General features: G+C 42.4%; 3 protein-coding genes across 4 annotated transcripts; 1 reads left to right on the forward strand and 2 right to left on the reverse strand.

The window, feature by feature from the left end:
- Positions 1 to 204: 204 nt before the first annotated feature.
- On the reverse strand, positions 205 to 3,077 carry nanog (nanog homeobox). The gene is made up of 4 exons (XM_037079663.1): positions 2,403 to 3,077; positions 1,556 to 1,938; positions 1,329 to 1,472; positions 205 to 972 (listed from the first exon to the last, which is right to left on the reverse strand). The coding sequence occupies exons 1-4, from the start codon at positions 2,803 to 2,805 to the stop codon at positions 613 to 615; spliced, it is 1,290 nt and encodes a 429-aa protein (XP_036935558.1). The 5' UTR covers positions 2,806 to 3,077; the 3' UTR covers positions 205 to 612.
- On the forward strand, positions 1,949 to 17,558 carry ipo4 (importin 4). 2 transcript variants are annotated; one of them, XM_037079658.1, is made up of 30 exons: positions 1,949 to 2,314; positions 7,139 to 7,225; positions 7,391 to 7,470; positions 7,589 to 7,630; positions 7,749 to 7,878; positions 8,260 to 8,439; positions 8,525 to 8,590; positions 8,712 to 8,813; positions 8,952 to 9,035; positions 9,463 to 9,618; positions 9,733 to 9,786; positions 9,959 to 10,068; positions 10,227 to 10,335; positions 10,567 to 10,696; positions 11,001 to 11,114; positions 11,265 to 11,378; positions 11,541 to 11,664; positions 11,847 to 11,958; positions 12,041 to 12,171; positions 12,297 to 12,374; positions 12,525 to 12,582; positions 13,314 to 13,419; positions 13,655 to 13,848; positions 13,942 to 13,992; positions 14,259 to 14,384; positions 15,119 to 15,345; positions 15,442 to 15,574; positions 15,687 to 15,791; positions 16,719 to 16,788; positions 17,026 to 17,558. In XM_037079658.1, exons 1-30 carry the CDS (start codon positions 2,243 to 2,245, stop codon positions 17,154 to 17,156), a joined length of 3,276 nt encoding a protein of 1,091 aa, XP_036935553.1. In that variant the 5' UTR covers positions 1,949 to 2,242; the 3' UTR covers positions 17,157 to 17,558. The 2 variants fall into 2 exon arrangements, with proteins under 2 accessions (XP_036935553.1, XP_036935554.1); XM_037079659.1 differs by lacking the exon at positions 1,949 to 2,314 and adding an exon at positions 6,382 to 6,773.
- si:ch211-196f5.2 (uncharacterized protein LOC556372 homolog) lies at positions 17,118 to 20,999 on the reverse strand. Its single transcript, XM_037080142.1, has 4 exons — positions 20,918 to 20,999; positions 19,124 to 19,379; positions 18,941 to 19,040; positions 17,118 to 18,829 (listed from the first exon to the last, which is right to left on the reverse strand). The coding sequence occupies exons 1-4, from the start codon at positions 20,997 to 20,999 to the stop codon at positions 18,557 to 18,559; spliced, it is 711 nt and encodes a 236-aa protein (XP_036936037.1). The 3' UTR covers positions 17,118 to 18,556.
- Positions 21,000 to 21,184: the final 185 nt, after the last annotated feature.

Below are 21,184 nucleotides of genomic sequence, written 5' to 3' on the forward strand. Positions count from 1 at the left end.
GGGTGGCTTTGCAGGAAACAAATCTAAACGGGAGTGCAACATTCGACTACTGGGGAGCAGACTTAACACAACGGAACTTACCTGTCACGTCAATGACAAGGGATTGTAACCACATATCATGTATGTCTTGATTGGGTGGGCATCATTTTTATGTCTGGGAGAAAAGCAACATCTGTAAAAAGTGTAGGTTGTGAAGATGCTACAATACACACGAGGCACAACAAAGTGAAACAAAGACAATATTTCAAGTTGCCATAGTGAACCTGTATTTATAGAAAAAAAATGCAGTGAAGTGTGCACATGATCTGTATCAGCACTTTGTCGTAAAATGGTTTCCAAAAAACTATGCAAGAATGCATCCAACTTGGACACATCTACATCATCAAGCGCAAGAACACACCAACATACATTAAATAGTTGCATATAAAAATAGAACTTCATGATAAAAAAAAAAAAGGTAAACTGTTTTTGAACAGAAGTATGAACAAGGCATATGTACACCCGACCTGACAAAAAGCACCCAAGTTAATTACAAGCCACAGTCAGGAAACTCAAAGAGAAGAATATTAACATGGCTGTGGGGAAACATTTACAGAAAAGCTCAAACATCAACTACTGGCTGACATTTTGTACTATGGCAGAGCTGCGGCTGTTCACAGGCTCCCCGTCTTTGCCTTCAAAGCTCGTGTCTTGCCCAGTGTTATTTGCAGAGGCAACACCGGCTGAGATGAAAGCACTGGGGTTGTATTCATAATGGCTGACGCTGGGGGGGATGGACCAGCTCGTCGTCTGGGGTCTGGCGGGCACTGCAGTCTGGGGAGGGCCCGAGGACCAGGAGGAGAAACCAGCAGATCCAGCAGCAGAGCCCATAGCTGCCAGATAGAAAGCTAGGTTCTGTGGAGCCGTCTTCTTGAAGGCTGCCTCCATCATGTGCTGGTTGTAATGCTCCTTGAGCTGTGATTCTCCCTCATACTGAAAGACAGACAAACAGATCAAATTAATATCCAATTTTGAAAACTCTTAAGCACTCTCCTCACAGTATTTGTGTGTTTCGTCTCGCCTTTAAGGCCATAACCAGACTATGGTTGGGCCTCCAGAATGGACGTTTTGATCTTTGTCCAAGCCTCCGTTTCTCTGACATCACTTACCAGGAAACTGGGGCAGAACAGTAGCCTGATATCATTTAAAATTGCATTTCAACATTTTTGACATTATCTTCTAGAAATTAAGAATACTTCGTTCCAGTTCAAAATACCAGTACAACTATAAAATTGCACATGTATACAACCCTGAATAAAAAAAAAAGCTATCATGTGGGAGCTACTTACAGGTGGGATATGTTGGGGAATATTGGTGAAGATGGTTCCACGAACTGGGCTGCTTTTGTTGGTAGTGTAGCGCTCAGACACCCAGCTGGTGTCCTTCTGGTGCCTCCTTAACTTCATCCTGCGGTTCTGAAACCATGTCTTAACCTTTGGAGAGATACACATTTGATCAGAGAGAGTGTCCAAGAATTTTAGTTTTGCTGTACATGGCAGAATAAAAACACCCTCACCTGTTTGTAGGTCAGCCCCGTCATTTCTGCCAGGTTCTTCATTTCTGCTGGGGGAAGGTACCTCTGTACACTGAAGCGCTGGACGAGAACATTCATCTGGCCCTCTGAGAAGGCTGCCCGGACCTTTGCTTTAGGGTTATTTACAGCAGAAGTGCTTGGCTTCTTTGGGGGAGTTAAGGGCACATGTAGAGAGGCAGTGTGGTTGGTGCTCTGTTCCCCTGTGACTGTAAAGGTCCTTGGCTCCTCCATGAGTGAGCTGGAAACATCCTCTATGGCATCAGGGCTCCTGCTGCTGACCTCATCGTCAAGCTCTTTCTTAACCCAAGTAGTTGGGTCTGCCTGGGGGAGACTTCCTTCCCTGCTGCTGCCAGAGCTCCATGAATCTAGGAGGAGCAGCAAAGTGTGAGGGCAAATATTGCCTGGGGCGAAGCAGTTTCAAAGAATGAGTTCATGGGTTTGAGCAGAGACTATGATCTTTATAGTATATTTTAATTTCTGTGACAAAACTCCAACAAAAAGATCTGACTCCTGCCACATAGCATGTGTCTATGCATGCTGTACTTTTCTCCGATATTCTCAAATTCTGTCGCGAGATGTCGCCACTTCGCGTGTTTCCCCAGGAGCGGTCAGTAAAGTCTTGTACGCACGTAGTGGCGGGATATTTTTTAAAAACTTTTTCAAACGAAGATGGAACCGAGTTGGACTTCACGACCAACTCTGGAGGACCAAATCGTCGCTTTTACCGACCAACTGGCAGATGTAAGCACTGAAACAAGGTCTTAAACCATTCAATGTTACAAATGCGAGTGGCCTGCCGATGTTCGCTAGCTAGGTCAGGACTCAATACCTGGCGAGATGTGCGCCTCCGAGTCGCTGGTTGAGTCGCTCCCGGCCCGCCTGGCCTCGTGTGCTCTGGCGTCGTATGGCCCCCGGTGAGTCCCGGTCAGGAGCATTCGGCTTGCCTGGGTGTCACCGAGGTAAACCAACCCTGAGCCCTGGTAGTGACAATGGCCGTTCACGGCATGCTGCTCCGGGCTGTCGGGCGGGGACTCTTCCCGAGTCCTGGCGGTGGTGGCGGCTGCGTAGTAGGCCTGTGTCACGGCGGCGCTGTTGTTGCTCAAATCTGTGACCCCGGCCTCGCCCCAGCTGCCGTGATTCTGCTCGGGCGCCGGTGGGTACATGAGGCCGTAAGCGTAGGCATGGTAAGAAGGGTTGTAGTTGTAGCTTATTTGAGACTTCCAGTCCGCCATTTCTCTGGCAGGTTTTTAAAATATAAAAATGCTAAAAATATATTTATATATATAAAAAAAAGTTTTAAAAATAGTTACAACACGCGCAAGTATTGATAGTGAAACTGCTTAAAACCCAGCAGCACGACTCCGTAGGCAATTTGTCTTAAAAACAGTATAGCGGACTAGGAATTGTGTGCGAATGTGCACAACATATCATAAGACTAACTAACGGCAGAGACCCGACCTGCCCAGGTAAACGAGCGGAGCCAATTAACGTTCAAATCTGGCGCACAGCTTCTCACAGGCTGTTTATAATGACGTGGGCAGGGGCGGAGGTGGGCGTCTGGGTGGCAGCACTGCCTCTTCATTGGTCAAACTTGGTTAATGCTTTTGTTGAAAAAAAAAAAAAAAAACATTTTTCAGGTTTGGAGTCAAAAAAGAAAGAGTTAGCATAGGTCTTATCATCAAGCTCAGTCTGTGTAAGATGTCAAATTATATGTACAATCATGTTCAAGTACTGTGCTTCAGTTAGATGTGAAGGTCCTTGTACTTGAGTATTTCTATTATTTGCTACTTTATACCTGTAGTCCACTCCAGGCAAATATTCTACTTTTCACTCCACTACATTTATTCAGTACTTAAGTTAGTAGGTTATTTGCAGAATTCATGATACATACAAATACGTGCATTTTTTGATTTCATTTAATTTAATTCATTTTATTGGTAATCAGATAAAGATTTAAAAAAGAAAAACAGAAAAGATGAATATTGGATCACATCATCATCCACGCTTGTAATTACATGACCCATAGTATTCATATATGCATACATGTAAATATATGTACAGTATACTTGTATTTATACTATTGATATGGTTAAGTATGTTAAAAATGAAATACTTTAAGACTTTTACTTGTGGGTGACTTTCCTGTTCACCAAAGTTATATTTATATCCACTGTATTTACTTTTACCCAAGTATGACTGAGTACATTGAACATCTATCTTTTATTCAATAGAGTATAGTTTCATACAGAGTTACACATGAGTTTTATTGGACTGGAGATTAGTGAAAGATGAATTACCAAAATAGACCCTAGCCCCACATTTGTCTCAAAAACACCACAATTACTGGGCGACATATGTTTTGTGGGCATTTCATTGAATGTAATTATATGACTATTCACTATTCAAGCTCTCTCAGATAGCATAACAAGGGACCCTGTTGACCCATGTTGAAGCCTTATGTTGAAGAGTTTTTGTGTGTCTAAATCCCATTTTTGAAATGTCAGTGGATTAGGGAGACACCCCAAGTTGACATATACTATATATACAGAGGAATTACATGTATGCCAAATCCATAAACATTCTCTAAATCCTTAGATGAATTTGAACTTCATGACAAGCCTGTTATTTTGAGTGTTTACCCCGTATTTCAAGGTACCTTCCACTCCAATTGCCCTCGAATGTGTGACCCAAATCATGTATTTGCAAATGAGACATTTGTCACTTAACAGAGCTTTTCAGGCTTAGATGGTCACAAGTGGTGGTGTTTTCTGGTTGTGTTTGTTAAAGGAGGACACCTTCAACTATCAGAGCCACTTTTAATACCTTCAATAAAGTAAGGGCAGTGACTCACTGATAATACAGTTTGACCAAACATTTTAATTATATTAGAAGAGCTTTTGTGTACAGTTCTCATTTATCCCATCTACTCTGAACGTAATGTATCTGGAAAAAGGGATTATCCAAATACAGATATTAAGTAAAGTTGTAAACAACCTGTACATGCTGCTTTGTCAGCACATAAGCTCCAGTAATTTGGGAGATGAGTCAATTGAACAGTTGAGTCCCCCATTTGCATGCTTAATTATGTTTTCATGAGCTTCAGTCCCAGATCAATACACTAAATATAGTATCTGGGTCTGAAGCATGAATAGTTTATGAATCACTACTTCTTAGTCAGCGTTATTGTTGATGATTGAGAAGTCCACATAAAAATCCAGGGCAGTGCAGTCACTAGCTAAGAAGAATTCTGCAGAACATTATTTGTTGGAAAGTGCTGTCTGTGAGGAGTCTTTTTTTGTCAAATGTTGTATCTTAAACACAATGTATAACATTTGATTTCTGCACAGTGTTGAAAGACAGAATAGAGCTTCAAATCCCAACATCTCTGTGCCTTGCACAGTGGGCTGAGACATGTTGCAGAAACTGTACCCCCATTTGCAATCCTTTTCACAAAGATGAATCAGATTAGCCTGAGTGTTACCATCTGAGTGGTTGTTTGTGTTCCCCCTCTTTGGCTGCATTGACGTGGTAATGAATCAGTTAGCGATGAAACGATGTGAGAACAGTGAACCAAATGGGCACATTAGCATTTCTACTGATCTCTGCCTGGACAGGCTGTGTTTGTCTGATCTTTATGAGCCAAGACATACAGGATGGGGTGTAGGTGTGTGTAGGGGGTGGGTGAACAGGTGTGCCGTGCATTAGCATTGGTATGTGCTAAGAAGAACAGAGAAGACCAGGCTTACTATAGTTTGAAAGTGTATTTGGAAGGCATACTAGATCAAGTACGATGCTACTTCAACATTGGGATATTTTCTTCCTTAGCCTCCTATAATACATATATAAAAGTAAATAGTGAGGCATTATTATCTAAAAGACTACTATTGGATGGGTGTTTTGGGCGTGACTTTTAGGGCCATCAGCCTCTCTTTTGTTGTTTGAAGTTAGTAAATGAACTCTACCTTAACTATAACTTTTCCAGTGCACACTCTGCAGAGTCCCTTTTCCCAGGTGACTGCTGCCATCAATGATAAGACACTTTTTCAGGTCCTTTATTTTAGTAAAAGTATTAACAGATAAACAAGTCAAAGTTGTAGATTAAAAAGATACTCTGCGTAATGTACTTAGTATTAAAAGTACTTATTATATAGAATGGTCCTTTTCAGTGTTGTAAATTATATTAGAAATCAACACATTAATCACAAATACTTTGGTAATTGCAGTCCATTTCTGTACTGCTGTGAATCAGCCTTGTCAGTCCATATATTAATCTGGCAATGTAGTGGTCTAGCTCTTAGTATCATATGGCTCATTGGCTCATATATCATTATGTTGGTGTGGGTAGGTTAAATAACAAACACAAGTCTTTATACTAGCACCACAGCCACCATCTTTCAGTATGTCCTTACAGTTGCATCAACAGTCAATAAAAACATGCACATTATGACCTTTCAAAGGGGGGATTTATTGCAAAGCTGTATAAATGGAAGCCAGAGATGCCCAAATAACTGTCAACTGAGTGTATGTTTCGTATGTAAAGATAAGTGTGATGGAGTAAAAAGCACAATATTGCTTGAATATTTCCCAGAACATTTCCCTCTAACATGTAATGGAATAACTATAAAGCAGCATTAAACTGGACAAACCAAAGTATAGTAGAAGTACCTCAAAGTTACACAGAATCACTGAATATACGTGATTATTTTCCATTTATTTACACCTGTCGCACCGTGCCCTCCTCTCCGACAGGAGGCGCTGTTTGTTTCTACCACAGTGAAAACACTGGGAGCTGCAGGTCTCTTTAACTCGACTCACATGGAGCCCGTGGCACCGGTTCTGCCCCGCGTGCTGGAGCACTAACGGACCAGACCGAGCAGGAGGCTCGAATCTGTCACACTTTCCTTTTCGGCTTCATAACTTCAGACAGCCCCGGCTTTATAAAAAGTGGATTTTAAGGATAAACTCGGTCCCGAGCGAGCATAGAGGCATTGTTTACATATTTGACAGGTGTAGCATACTTGGGATAACGTTGGCAACCACACCGCGAAAGGACATTTGGGTCAGATCGAGCCAGATTTATCAGAAATATTAACAGACAGTAGATTAGTTAACCGAATAGCACGGAGCTGTCAAGATGACAGAGGAACTTGAGCAAATTCTTTCGCAGCTGACACAGCCTGACAATGCAGTTATTCAGCAGGTAACGCCACAAATGACTTCGTTTAAGTTAGCATTAGTTTGTCTGACTGACGTCCAGAAGTTAGAAAACCAGCTAACGGTTATTCCATTACGGTAGCGAAACCAGCTAACGCTAAGTTAACGTCTGCTAACGCACCACGGCTAGCTAACTGTCAAACCGGTGGTCATGCTGTTTAGCAGCAGTGTGTTCTAACCTCATTAGCTGTAACAACAGGTGAAAACTTTACTTTAAAACAGTAAAATGCAGGCTTGAGTCATTTAGCTACACCTTTTTGATATGTATTGCTGTCTTGTGATTTCTACTTTAATGTAAAGTTAATTATGGCAGCCAGCCAACTTAGTGAGGTCTCTTTTGTCCCCTTTTAGGCCACAGCCCAGCTGAAGCAGGCTTTCAAAGACCCAGCCATAATACCAGCCCTGTGTGCTGTAATGAGTGGTTCCCAAAACCCTCAGGTATTGTGTGTGTGTGTGTGTGTGTGTGTGTGTGTGTGTGAGAGAGAGAGAGAGAGAGAGAGCAGTGAGAGAAAAGATTTATCCTATGGTATCCTTGTGTGTGTGTGAGTGAGTGAGATGGGAGTCAGCTCTCCTAAGGTCTTTTCCCCCTCTTCCACCTCTTAGATTCGTCAGTCAGCTGCTGTGATGCTGAGGTTGAGAGTGAAGAAACACTGGAAGAAGATTAGCCCCAATGACAGAGAGAGGTTTGCTCATTACTTTTTTTTTTTAGTAAATAATTGTACTTTATTATAAAACTACACCGAGTTGTTGAAATTCAGTTGAAAACATGTTTTAATGTAATGTTTGCCTTCATTCATTCAGCCTCAAGGCAGTGGTGCTGCAGGCCTTCATGCAGGAAACAGAGTAAGATTTCTAATGACACAGACGAAATGTAACCTCAAATATGTCTGGCCACACATAGCTTTAAACACTTGTCTAATGTCATGTATGAATGAGCCTAAACTCTTGTCTGTGTATGCAGACACACAGTGCAGCACTCGCTCTCCCAACTGTGCGCAGTGATGGTTAAACATGAGACACCAGACCGCTGGCCTGCCCTGCTGCAGCTACTCAACCAGTCCACCAAGAGCAGCAACCCTCATGACAGACAGGTACAGCACTCATTGAATGATTACAAAGCTAGATAAGTTAATATATCTGCTACTTAACTATTAAGCTTTTGTTTATGACTGAACATCTATTTATAAGGTGTGGCTACAGATTTGTGTAGATATTCAAGTTCGCATGAATACGTTATTTTTTCTCCAAAGACAGGACACAAGATAACTGTGTCAAAGTTGCTAGATTTCTAAGTTAATGATCAATTAAATACTGCATATATTTTAGGCACAGTTGGTAAAATCAGACATGAGCCTTTTAATCTTATGGGTGAAGTGTTTATTCAGAGTTTTATAGAGAATTCCATCTTCTGCCATATTGTATTACATGCTCAATAACAACCTTTGAGTATCAACATTTTTCTTTCCTAACAGGTTGGCCTCCTGCTGCTCAATAAGGTGATGGAGTCCAACCCAGAGCCTTTCAAGCCTCACTACTGCCAGCTGCTACAGCTGTTCAGTACTGTGCTTCAGGACCACAACAACCCAACAGCCTTGTATTACTGCATCCTCACCCTCACAGCCATCACTGCATACACTGGCACAGAAGAAATGGTGAGGCAGTGTTACTGTTACTTTGTCTTAGATATTCGGTAGGACCAGAAAAAAATGACTGGAGGTTGATTTTGCTTCCCTATAGAACCTGATGCGTTCCATCATCCCAAGCCTGATTGTTGCTCTGAAACACCTCATCAAGGCAGATCAGGTACATTGTAAAATGTTGAAAGTCATTTCACACATTAAAGCATTGCTATGTGTACTGTCAGTGAAGTGTATTTAGGGGAAACAAGTCTGTTAAATTATTGGCATTCCCTGTGTCCACGCAGGACCAAGCCAGTGAGGCTATGGAGGTGTTTAATGAGCTCATGGAGAGCGAGGTGTCCATCATTGTCCCTCATGTTACCGACATGGTCCACTTCTGCCTGGAGGTGGGAGCTGAATGTCTAAACCCTTCATCTCTGACTTTTTGTTCCTGAATTTTATTCTCACTTCTGAACTGAACAATAATGCCTGAGTGCACTTGAGAGTTTCTAACAACATATGTTCGCCATCAATGTTTGTTTCAGGTGGGAAGTGACACCACGCTGAGTGACTCTCTGCGGGTGAAAGCACTCTCTTGTATTGCCTTCCTCATCAAGCTTAAGAGCAAGGTGAAGTCACACATCAGCTGCTTTAAATAGATGACCTGTATCTGTCCTTCAGTTTGTGATGAGTAATAAGGATTAAGAATAGGACAACAAGTGTCTGCAGTACATGTGGTCACAGTGCACCTTAAGCCTTCTGGATGTGTTATTCCTCAGGGGAGATGGTGGGCAGCCGTCCTTCAGTTTTTGTCTTGATCCTTGATAGACCATGTAACAGCTTTCAGAGGTACAGATGGAACAAAGACATAAACAGTACACCTTCTTAACCTAAATCTAGTATAAAAAGTCCACTTTTTATTGAATGCCAACAAAAGATGGAGGAGTGTGCTCTTCTGGCAAATTACATTCAGAGTCGGCTATCTTGTGCTTGGCTTATTAACATCATTTTGACTAAATAATAAACAAATCTATATATTTTTACTATACTTTGCAGACGGTGCTGAAGCAGAAGCTGCTGAACCCCATCCTGCAGGCTATTTTCCCTGTGCTGGTTGCAGCTCCCCCACCTGGTGAGCACGACCCAGAGGATGAGGAGGATGACAGCGGAGATGGCTCGGACAGTGATAATCCCAAACACTGCGCTGCTCAGGTGGTTATTTGTGTTGATAATCATTGTACTCTTCCATTGTGTAACAATGTTGTGAAAGCATTAGTTGATTCAATGAGGATTAAACTTGATGTATCCTTTTTGTTTTATTTTCAGATTATTGACACCATGGCTCTCCATATGCCCCCAGAGAAACTATTTCAACAGTTGGTAAGTCAACCAGATGTCTCTGAAACAGTAAAAGATGTAATATGTTTCAGTGACAGTTTCTTCTGATTTTCTATGGCCTTGATGAATCTTTAAAATGCATTGAATATTTGATTAACCCTGACTCGGGAGCCTGCCTCTTAACAAATGTATTGCATTGTGTCTTGTGTTTTAGATGCCCCTGGCTCAAGCCTGCCTTACCAGTGAAAACCCCTATCAGAGGAAGGGAGGTCTCATGTGTCTTGCTGTGCTGGCTGAAGGATGTGCCGACCACATACGCACCAAGTACGTCCAGTTGAGCAAGAAATATGTCTCTATATCTTTTCAAAAAAATCATTTATTACTTGTAGAACATATATTCTTTGATATGAATGCTCTTTTGGCTGACTATTGACAGTCATCAGGATTTGAAAATATTCACCTTTTGTCTCGATGTGTGTTAGGATGCTGTCATCTATGCTGCAGACGGTGTGCCAGAGTCTTTCCGACTCTAATCAGGTTGTGCGCAGTGCTGGCCTTTTTGCCTTGGGACAATTCTCTGAACACTTACAGGTGAGTCAACACTCACATCACAATTACATGACATTCAGTTTTTTGTCTCTGTTTTGACAGTTCAGATTTGAGACTGTTTATGTAGCAGTGGTTACAAATTACATTACAATATAGCGTCTCGTGGCATCGACTCACTTTGATACAGGTTACTGCTTACTCATCGGTATGGTTAAAATATAATAGTTTGTAATTCTATTGTTTTTCACTTTGTTCTCCACCTTTTCTTCCCAGCCCGAAGTGAGCAAGTACTGTTCGGACCTGATGCCTTTGCTGCTGGGCTACCTTTCTTCCTGTAGCCAGGCGAAGGTTGGCCATGTCACTAAGGCATTTTATGCCCTGGAGAATTTCATGGAGAACCTAGGTAAGCTGAAATGGGGTTCATGTGATCACTCAAACCATAGAACCTTCATATCTTGCCATCTGCAAGACGAAACTCATGCAATAATTCATTCATTAACTCTCCTCAAGCTACATGTTCAATCAAATCAATAATAAAACAATAAAACAACAGTAAGGGAAGTGGGCTCATTTGTTTTAAAAATTAAATGAAAATCATGTAATTTATTATTAACTATGATTGCGTTTGTCATCCAAATTTATTTGAAACAGGGTCTACTTTATCTTCACTTTGTTTGCCTATCTCCTCTTTCCATTTCTCTAAACAGGAGCAGATATTGAGCCCTACTTGCCCACCCTGATGGAGACTATGTTGTCTGCCCTTAACAATACTGAAAACCTCAAGATAAAAGAGCTTGCAGTGTCAGCCATTGGTGCCATAGGTAAGAAGCTTTCTGAAGATTTCTGCAAAAGAAAATGACTGCACATTTTTTTGGCCGGCTGTGTCACCTAAAGACTGAGCTTAACAGGATATATCTCACTTTAGCAGTATTTTCTTCCAAATTCAATGTGTTCAATCAATGTCGTGTCAGCCAATGCTGCCAAGGAGCTGCTGGTGCCCTACTTCCCTCCAGTTATTGAAAGCCTGAAGGGCTTCCTGACGACCACCACAGAGGAAATGAGGTCTCTGCAAACACAATCCTTGGGTAAGTAAACCCCAACAAAAAAGGAAGACGTTGTGATGTAGGTACATTAAGGAGAACACAGTGTTTTTTCTACTTAACCCTGGTAGCAAAAATTGCATCTCACTTGAGAAGAATTTAAAGTATGAATGAACAAAGTTGATCATCTTTTGCTGTTGCTGTCAGATACTCTCTCGGTGCTGGCCCGCACCATCGGCAATGATGTCTTCAGCCCTCTTGCTGCAGAGTGTGTTCGACTGGGCCTCAACCTCACTGACACCATTGATGACCCTGACTTGAGACGCTGCACGTATGTAACTTGCCTGTGAATGTTTTTTTCTTCTCCAATCAATTAACTAGACCACATGTACGGGTACACATAGTTTCTGTTTTTTGAAAAGAGAAGGAGTAATTGTTATTACAGTGTAATAGCAAAAATCCATCGTGTTCTGCAACCTTTGCTTCACCTCTCTCTGCCCTTCCCCCTGTCAGGTACAGTCTATACTCTGCTGTATCCACAGTGAGCCCTGACTGCCTGACACCTCACCTCACTGCAATCACAACGGTCATGCTCCTCGCACTGAAGTCCAATGAAGGCATTACGGTATAAATCACACAGACAACACTGCAAAACCTACAGACTATTCATAACATGAATACAAAACCTCTCACCTTCCTCTCTTCAGGCACACCTCGAGGAGGACAAGACCTTTGTCCTTCTCGATGAAGACGATGATGATGACAATAACGAGGGAGAAAAAGATGTTGATGATTTTCTAGAAGATGATACTGAGACAGATATACATGATGTTGCAGGGTATGGGGTCACATGCATTGACATGCAAACACACGCATGTGTGTAATTTTTATTTATTTATTTTTACCATATTGAGTAAAAGACTGCTGTCACTCTATGTAAGATCATGTCTACTCATCTCTCAGGTTCAGTGTGGAAAACGCCTACATCGATGAGAAGGAGGATGCCTGTGATGCACTGGGAGAGCTTGCCTTCAGCACAGGGTAACACATTTGCTGAGTTATTTACATGACAGTTCTAATATGTTATGATGTTATTTATTTTCAGTCTTAAGTTTTTGTTAAATATCTGTCACACTAACTTCTTGTTGGGCATCTCCTTCCCATTTTAACTCCTGTGCTTTCCCCCGACAGCGCTGCCTTCCAGCCCTTCCTGGAGTCGAGCTTCCAGCAGGTTTACGAGATGAGAGATGTAAGTCACTCCGGCTAGCTGCTTGGCTATCCTGTCTAATGTACTGTGAAGGGCACCATGTGGTCTGTATTTTTGTGTAAATTGGTATCCAGGAGAGTTAGGTCAGACGCCTTGGTTGCACTACATGACTTTGAAGATCTTCAGGTCGCCGCAGTATTGCTACACAATTTTCTGTCCGTTAATCAGCTAGTTGAATTTGTTGTTGTGGTTTGCTCACTACCAGAACGATTAGCAATAGTGGATCACACATTTCAAGATAGTTCACCAGAGGAAGTCCTCGACAAGACAGTCTGCAGCGAAAAACTAAAAATAAAGGAATATGGGTGCAAGAGTGGGAGACTGATTAATTAAGATGAGTGTATGAGTGTTAAAATGTTGTATATCCAGCAGATATCTGTGAGGCATCAGCAAGTTCTCAAATTGTGTCTTTGAACAGCTCACACATACCAGTATTTGCCCACGGGAGTGAGCAAGTGCCAATTTGCCTATGATCTGGGGCCTCGGTCCACAATCTTCAGATCTGTTGGCAACTTGAAATCAGGCTGCAATCCTTTAGTGTTAATTTAACATGAGGAATATGTGTGTGTTTTATATTTTTTTTAGCCACCTGAATATTAGGTGCTTTGTCTGTGTTTTCATGACCCCCATTAATCTGTGTGTGTGTGTGTGTGTGTGTGTGTGTGTGTGCATTTGCGCACGCTGGGATCTCCCTCACTTCCTTCCCTTCTTAGTTTCCCCATGAGGACGTCCGCAGGGCAGCTTTCGGAGCCATGGGCCAGTTTTGTCGAGCTCAGCACAAAGTATGGACGGAGAATCCCACTGAGTCCAACCACCAGGGTAAAGCCTTTCTTCTCTAGATCTCTACACTATTAAAGGAAAAAAAGATGGGCAGTGCTGCTCTGTGCTGCAGTGGGGATTATTAATGAACAACATCAAAGGGGGAAAGTGATGTCTAAGCAGATGTACACTGTAAGATTATATACCATTTTAAACATTATTGTTGAGGCCAGCCACTTGTTTTTAAACTGTGTCAAACTGACATCACTGCACTTGAACTTTATGCCTCCCCTAGCCCTGCTGAAGTTGCTGGATGTGGTCATTCCCTGCTTTTTGGAAACGGTGCGAACAGAGCAGGAGCGCCAGGTTGTGATGGCTGTCCTGGAAACCATGAACAGTGTCATCAAGTCCTGCAAGGAAGAGGTTTTCAAGAACCCTTCGCGGCTCAAGGAGATCAGTCATGTCATCCGTGATGTGCTCAAGAAGAAGGTGAGGAGATGGAAATGGCTTCACAAGCTCAGATCACTGATGTTATTCTAATAATCCTCAACCATTGTTATTCCTTCTTCTCTTTCTGTTAAGGCCGTTTGTCAGGGCGGTGGTGTTGATGAAGCTGATGACGAAGACCAACAGGTTAGTGGTTCTATCACTGTAACAACCTTTTTAAAATCCATCTACAAATATACAAGTGATCCATACTTGAGTGTTACACAGTTATACTTAAGAATCCTTTGTATTTACTGATGAATATGAATTGGTGCTACTGTGGATAAATCATGAGGATGCCTTAGTCCTTCTAGATTTAATCTGAAATTGCTTTTTATTCATTATTTCTAATGTTTGTGTCCGTATCACTGTTAATTTGCTCACTGTGCCTCTTGATGTGTTTTCTGATGCAGGCGGAGTACGATGCCATGCTCCTGGAATTTGCTGGGGAGGGAATTCCCCTACTGGCCTCTTCTGTGCCTGCAGAGCAGTTCGCCCCTTTCCTCAACGACCTGCTGCCTCTTATCATGAGCAAAGCTGTGAGTCTGGACCTACTGATTAGCACAGGAGCTTAACAGAAATCTGTTAATTCAAACACGTTTTCCCAGTTCTGTCTCTTAGTGATATCATACTTTCTTAAACTGCAGCTGTTGATTTCTTACAAAGTGCAGCAACTCTTAGCAACTACAGGGTCATTTTCTGAGACCAAACTTTGACTTAAAGTGAGTTTGATAGCTGAGATACAGAAATTGCCATGATGGTCTTCCTTCATATAAAACAAACCCCTTCTTATTGACCGATTGCTGGATTGCTGGAGTCATTATTGTAGAACTTGGATCTAGTATCTGGTGTCATAATGGTACAAACCTACAACAAATATTGACAGATGTCTGCAGGTCCTTTTTTTTTTTTTTAAAAAGGTGTGAAAATGTATTGAATTCAGGTTGATAAATATTAGTCCTTCAAAGTCAATTAATACTGAATTTGCTTAATTGCCACAAATGTGTTATCTCATGTAGCTTGGCCATCTTTTTCATTATTTTTGTCAAAATGAGTGAAGCTCTTCTGCGTTAAAGTCCACATTTAAGATATAACAAATCTTCAAATCAGCCGCGTAATACTGTCCTTTTACTTTATATTTGCTGGCAATATAAAGATAAAAAGCATTAAATGTGTCTGATACCTGTAGACACACTTATGTAATCAGTTGTGCTGCCACAAAATAATGCCTTGGTCAGTATCACACTAAATGATTTTCTCTGTCTCTCAACAGAAATCGTCATGCACAGTGGCAGACCGCTCTTTCTCTGTGGGAACCATTGGGGAAATCCTGCAGGCCCTTGGTAGTGTGTCTGGTGGGCGGGGCTTGGCAGGCCGCCTGTCCAATCGCTTGCTTCCCGTGCTGGTAGCTGGAACGAAGGACAGCGATGCAGAGGTTCGCAACAACAGCGTGTTCGGACTGGGATGTCTGGCCCAGGCAGCTGGACCCATCGTTGTGACGTATCCTTCTTACTTGTGTGCATTTCTGTGAGCAGGGGTTTGTGAGTTCAACTATAAGCATCATATACAGCTGTTCCTTAATGAAGTGTCTTCCAGAGACTATCCCATGATGCTGTCTGTGTTTTCCAACCTGCTGACCAAAGAGTCAGACCTCAGGGTGATTGACAACCTGTGTGCTGCCCTCTGCAGGATGATCTTGAGCAATGTGGAAGCTGTCCCTCTGGAGCAGGTATATTTATAGCTCAATACAAGTGATTCTTACTGCTGACTACACATCGTCACAAGTCGGAAATTAAGAGTTTATGTCGTTCAGTCAGATCACACTGTGTCCTCTCTGACAGGTTTTTCCTGCTCTGGTGGCTCGTCTTCCCCTCAAAGAGGACATGGAGGAGAACAAGACAGTGTTCAGCTGCATGGCTATGCTCTACACTAACAGTCCTGCTCTGGTACAGTACAAACACAACTTACATCTGGTGTTATAATCTGTGGAGAAGGAATATTTTGTCTTCGTTGGGATCCAAGACAGTAACATGAGCAGTAATAATTTTTAAACTTCAGTTTGTTCATATGTTACCCTTTCCTGCTCGCAAGAAAACTTTTACATGGATTTGAATAAAATGATAATCACAAAGCTGGGTGAGGAGGGTAATATTTAAAGAGATGCTCAGAATAACCGGGATTTTAGTAGTAGTAAATCTATGAGGGAAAACATTGGATATTATCTTATGTCAAAGTGATAAACTCAAAACAAATCTCTACTATTCTGTCAGATTATAGTAAAATGGTATAAATTTGTGCAAAAATGTAACAAAAAAACAACTAAGAACTTTTTAAAACTGTGCAGTTTTGTTTAAATGTGATAGTAATCCCAGATATTCAGGCTGACTCATGGTGACATTATGTAACCCGTTCACAACTTCTCTTTTATATGTTCTCATGCCTGATAGAGCAGATATCTCATGACACTGAAATGTTCTACAAACACAAGCAGAAGGTGAAGGATAATTCCACATGACTGATGTTGGGACAGCTGTTCAAATGTTTAGAATGATCCCGACATGGGGCCAATCTTTCAGTCATTCATTTTATTCCATGTTGCCATGCTTTTTACAGTATTACTACAACACATTATACATGCATACAGCATATTCTCACTCTCTAGGACATTCAGTCCCAAAGAATTTAGCCAAATTTCAGCAGCTTAACAAGACATAGAGATGTAAACTGGATGCACAAATCTAACAAACTTTTGATCCAGAACATTTTTAACAAACATCACATGCTTCCATTGCAATCACGACATTTTGTTTCTCACGCAGACTAATATTGAGCGTTGTTACCATGGTTTTAAAAATCTTTTTCCTTCCTTTCAGGTTGTGAAGCAAATGAAGCCCATTGTCGCTGCTTCCAGTCATGTCCTTGGCAACAAAGACGTTGATGAAGGTGAAGATTTGTTTGGTGACAGGTCTCATTTTCAGTGGCCTGTGTACTTTCTGTTAACTCAATTGAATACTGTGAAACACATTAGTTTTAAGCATTCTGTTTTTTATTTAAAAAAAAAAAAAAAAACTTTGAATGTTGACCCTTATTCAGCCTCCCCAGTCTGTCCCTGCACACTGCTCTGTTGGTCATCTACTTTTTCTGTTATCCTTCAGCTTGTCTTTTGTCTTCCCTTCACAGAGACCAAGACCACTTCTGCCATGCTAATCAAACAGTTTGCCCAGCACCACTCTGCAGACTTTCAAGCAGCTATGACGTCACTTCCTAGAGAACAGCAGGCTAAACTCAGCGCGGCCATCTCTGCCTCGTAGCACACACACACACACACACACACACCCTTCCACTCTCGTGTGAAAGCCAGCCAAAACAATACATTTTGATACTGTGGGTGGAAAATGGGACAGTTATTTGATTCCCCAAACTGATTTGAAAAAAGCACTTCAACTTGTCTAGTATACATTGTCACATTCAGCAGTTATTCACTTTTAATTTATTGTCCTATATGCATGCTATGTTGAATTTTTATTATTTTAAGAGTTACGGTTTACCATCCTGTCTTGTTACCTTTTGTTTTTTTGTTTGCCTGTCATTCCTGTGAAGTGCTTCCATTCGCTGCAACTGTCCTGTTTTTGCCACTGTTTGAAGACTTCTGGCTATCTGAGTGTGAAGCAATGAATTTGATCTCCTGATAAATTTAATTTTTCATTCCCATATCCCTGGTGTAAAGCAGTGGACTGTAATGTTCTCATCCCTGTGTGTTCTCCGCTCATGTTGCCTTACGCTGGGACTTATCTGCTGCATGCAGAGGGGTGTCCCTAATGGGCTGTTTGTTGTGTGAACGCCACAGTGACACAATACTGAGCTAATTAAAGGCCACACTCAGTTGTTCCATACATAAAGAAAAGAAACAGCCATTAGTTTATCCTCTGTACACTGTGTTAGTGCTCACTGCAGCTCAGCTTGAACCAGCCCATTTCTGTTGGTGCTGTTCCTGTTCAGTCTGTTAAAAAAAACCTCTAACTACTCTTTGACAAGAGCAATGTGCAAGAGATTTTCAAATGCTACAAATATCAAGTTTTGCCGTGCTGTTAATTTCAAGCCATTCAACCTCGCCTCAATGTAGAAAGAGAAACTGATTACTTTGAATCCTCTAAATAAAGGCAAACTTGCATCCTGAATTCAAAATGGAGTTCAGAACTGGTGCTCTGCGGTGGACTCGTGATGGTGACTGTCCTCAGATCTCCCGTTGTTCCTGGGCCTCGGTAACTTCAGGCTGCTGGTTTTCCAATGCCATGGTCATCTGAACCGGTGTCAGTCCGTTCTCCCCTGACCCAGACAGAAAAAGGGTTTTATTTTAATTCATCTAGATGTATCAGTACGTGCTCATGATGAGAGGGATAGATACCGCACCCTTGTAGCAGCTAGCAAAACAGCCCTATGAAGCTGTCCTTTTTTTTTTCTATGATTATTACTATTAGTGTCTCTATTTCTGATGTTTACATCAACTTTAGTCACACAACAACCTGAAGCTCCTCATTCTATCACCTATAAAGAAAACAAATAATTGGTTGTGAGTTGGACAAGTCAAACACATTTTCACAAACGCCACAGTGTTGAGGTCAAAGGTTTTATCTGGACACAGCTGATCTCCCTGCACTGCTGGAGGCTCTGGCACACAGCTGTGATCTACATCAGTCTGACACTTCAGCTGTTATCTGAGAGGTCGCTGCACACTGAGGTCTGGCTGATTGTGCTCGTACAGAAATAAATCCTCCACGTTAACTATGAGCTCACAGCTGCACAGATACTCAATAAATCTGAGCCAACAGGTGTCAGACTGCAGCCTTTCCAGACCTGTAGATATTTGTTTCCAGGGCAGGATATCCATCCCTGTGCGGCAGAAGGAGCGGTCAGTGTGGGCCTCGGTGCTGTACAGGACCTCCTGGAGCTGTTTGTCACCAGGTTTCTGGGCTTTCACTCTCACCTATGAGAGGAAACAAGATTTTTCTTCTTCACCTGCCTCAGACATCCTCCAGTTACCTTCCATGTTGACAAAAAAACTCAAAACAGTTCTTAAAGATTTCTTTGCTCATACCTCTAGGATGGTGATCTCTTTCTCCTTCAGCTTCCCCGCTTTGTTCTTAACCTGCGTCTTCTTGGTGTCAACCCACACCACCCTCTCCTTCACTTCTGACCTGCGCACACATAAGCACACAAGCTTTATCTATCTGCATGGGATTGCTGTTTTAAAGACCCCTAACACTGAGAGCAGACTCACTCTTGGATGCCCAGGTCAGCCAGTGTCGTATCCAGGAAGGGGAAGGGTTGGTGCGCCGGGTCGGGCTGCACCTCAACAGGCAGCGTCACCGACATGGGGATCTCCCACTCCAGCTCAACGCGCACTATCTTTCCACGCGGCCCGGGGGAGTCCCTGCCTGCTGGGCAATCCGGCCCCTCGTCGGCCTGCTCCACATCCCCCTCCTCCACCTTGCTTTGTGTCTCGTCCGCCGCCAGCTTGGCTTTCTGATCGGTATCTCAAAAAAGAATGAGATGTATCCCTCGCCCTTGCTGCAGCCTTTATCTCTGTGACTGATGCTTGGTATCTGCACCTCTTTTTTTTTTTTTTTTCCTTCCCTTCAGCGGGTGCTGTTGCAGATGCTGGCTGCTCCACTGTTCTCCTCTCGGGGCAGATGATTCAAAGCTCTGCCTCCTGATGATAAAGCCCTCTGGAAAGTGTGAGTGTGTCTAATGCTGAGTGTCAGACTTGTGCTCTGCCCTCCTGGCTCATATAAGCAGCTGGTGTGAATGTGTGTTATGTGTCACTCAGATGTTAGGTTTATTAGACTGTCAGGGCAGTGATGGACGGATGGTGGCGTACGTACTTCGATTTGTCCGTGTGTTAACAGTCTGACCAGGCCTGGGTGAAGTCAGGGTGAAGCGTTGACAATGTTTTGATGGTAAATGGAGGAAGTATGTCGCCTGAAGCAGTGGTGGAAAGTAACTGTGCTGTACAGTACTTTGATTACTTAAGTTATAAGTTACTTTGCAGATTAAGTTTGAACACACAGTTGCGAGTTTGGGGGCGAGAGTCGGGTGCGGAGCCAGGCATACTGGAGGAATAAACAGCTGGAGTCGCTGATCTGATTTTGCTCTATCCAGAGCTGGATACCGACGGGAGGAGAGCGCAGAGATCACTTTTAAACTTCTGGGACGATAAAGTGGATTCATTCCTATCCAGCAATCCTCGGAGGTGACCGGCATTGTCGGGTGTTTATGTACAGGAATGCTGGCTGCCGACTGCAGCTGGAGGGGAAATGTACTCAACTTCATTAATGTATAACGTTACACAGAGGAAAGGGGGAAATGGCAGAGAGAGAACTGGAGTCTCTAGTGACGGCTGAGTTTAGTGATTCATCCGAATTCAAACACACACTTGGTGCATGCCGTTGCTCGCTAGCGTACGGTTTATGTACCGTAATCACTGAACAGCAATACTTACGTTTTATCATATATCTTTAATGATACAGAAGATGATATACATTGTGATGTAATATAATAGATTAAGTTAGAACTTAATTGAATCCAGAGAGGAAATTTGCAACAGATGGCTACATTAAAGTGATGAACACAATTGCATCATAAATTATAATCTGATAATAAACATTATTCTGACACGTGGCATTCTGCATAATGAGCACCTCTGTTTACCCACAACATATGAGTACTTTCTGCATCTGTGAATAAATCATCAGAAAAGCAATTGCTTCATGACGTGAAACTAATACCTAAAGTCTAAATGCATAAATCTGTTTACATAACATAACGTGGCAAGGTGTCAGTACAGGTATCCAGCAGACAACAGATTTATGAACGTGTCTAATGAGACGTTCCACCCCTCCACCTATCATTTGTCTCCATTTTGTGCCCTCTCTCTCATTTCTCTTGACAGTTTAGGTGAACAGCAGGTTGATGTATGGGCAGATCACAGCGCACTGTCACATATTCGCCTTTTTGAAAAATGTGTTCTTGCTCGATCTTCCGCGAGGACACAGACGTGGGAACACGTGCCGACCCACGTGCACGCTGTCCTGCACAGCAGCAGGGATCTTCTCCCATCTAAACCGGCACTCTGGACTCAGCATGACACATTCCATGGGGCAGCCACAATGAATCCTCTCATGCAGATAGCAGCCTTACGTCAGCACTGTGGAGGCATACAGATGAGGTAAAGGCCTGGGAATGTATAGAGGTTGATCATGTAATCAGCAGATTATGGTAGCACGTGTTGGACTTTCTGCTCATTAAAGTGGCTAGACTTGTTTTTTTTTTGTATTAACAG

This window comes from Acanthopagrus latus, chromosome 19 (assembly GCF_904848185.1).
Source record: "Acanthopagrus latus isolate v.2019 chromosome 19, fAcaLat1.1, whole genome shotgun sequence".
Taxonomy (NCBI): domain Eukaryota; kingdom Metazoa; phylum Chordata; class Actinopteri; order Spariformes; family Sparidae; genus Acanthopagrus; species Acanthopagrus latus.

What these genes read in the sequence shown, in the direction of transcription:
- ipo4 (XM_037079658.1), top strand. Translation starts at nt 2,243, where the DNA reads ATGGAACCGAGTTGGACTTCACGACCAACTCTGGAGGACCAAATCGTC. An exon ending in ACCTCATCAAGGCAGATCAG is followed by an intron (nt 8,591 to 8,711) that starts GTACATTGTAAA and finishes GTGTCCACGCAG; the next exon opens with GACCAAGCCAGTGAGGCTAT. An exon ending in GAGCTTGCCTTCAGCACAGG is followed by an intron (nt 12,375 to 12,524) that starts GTAACACATTTG and finishes TTCCCCCGACAG; the next exon opens with CGCTGCCTTCCAGCCCTTCC.
- nanog (XM_037079663.1), bottom strand. Translation starts at nt 2,805, where the DNA reads ATGGCGGACTGGAAGTCTCAAATAAGCTACAACTACAACCCTTCTTAC. An exon ending in GGAGGCGCACATCTCGCCAG is followed by an intron (nt 1,939 to 2,402) that starts GTATTGAGTCCT and finishes TGCTCCTCCTAG; the next exon opens with ATTCATGGAGCTCTGGCAGC. An exon ending in CGGGGCTGACCTACAAACAG is followed by an intron (nt 1,473 to 1,555) that starts GTGAGGGTGTTT and finishes ATCTCTCCAAAG; the next exon opens with GTTAAGACATGGTTTCAGAA.
- si:ch211-196f5.2 (XM_037080142.1), bottom strand. Translation starts at nt 20,999, where the DNA reads ATGGAATGTGTCATGCTGAGTCCAGAGTGCCGGTTTAGATGGGAGAAG. An exon ending in GCTGACCTGGGCATCCAAGA is followed by an intron (nt 19,041 to 19,123) that starts GTGAGTCTGCTC and finishes ATGTGTGCGCAG; the next exon opens with GTCAGAAGTGAAGGAGAGGG. An exon ending in AAGAGATCACCATCCTAGAG is followed by an intron (nt 18,830 to 18,940) that starts GTATGAGCAAAG and finishes TTCCTCTCATAG; the next exon opens with GTGAGAGTGAAAGCCCAGAA.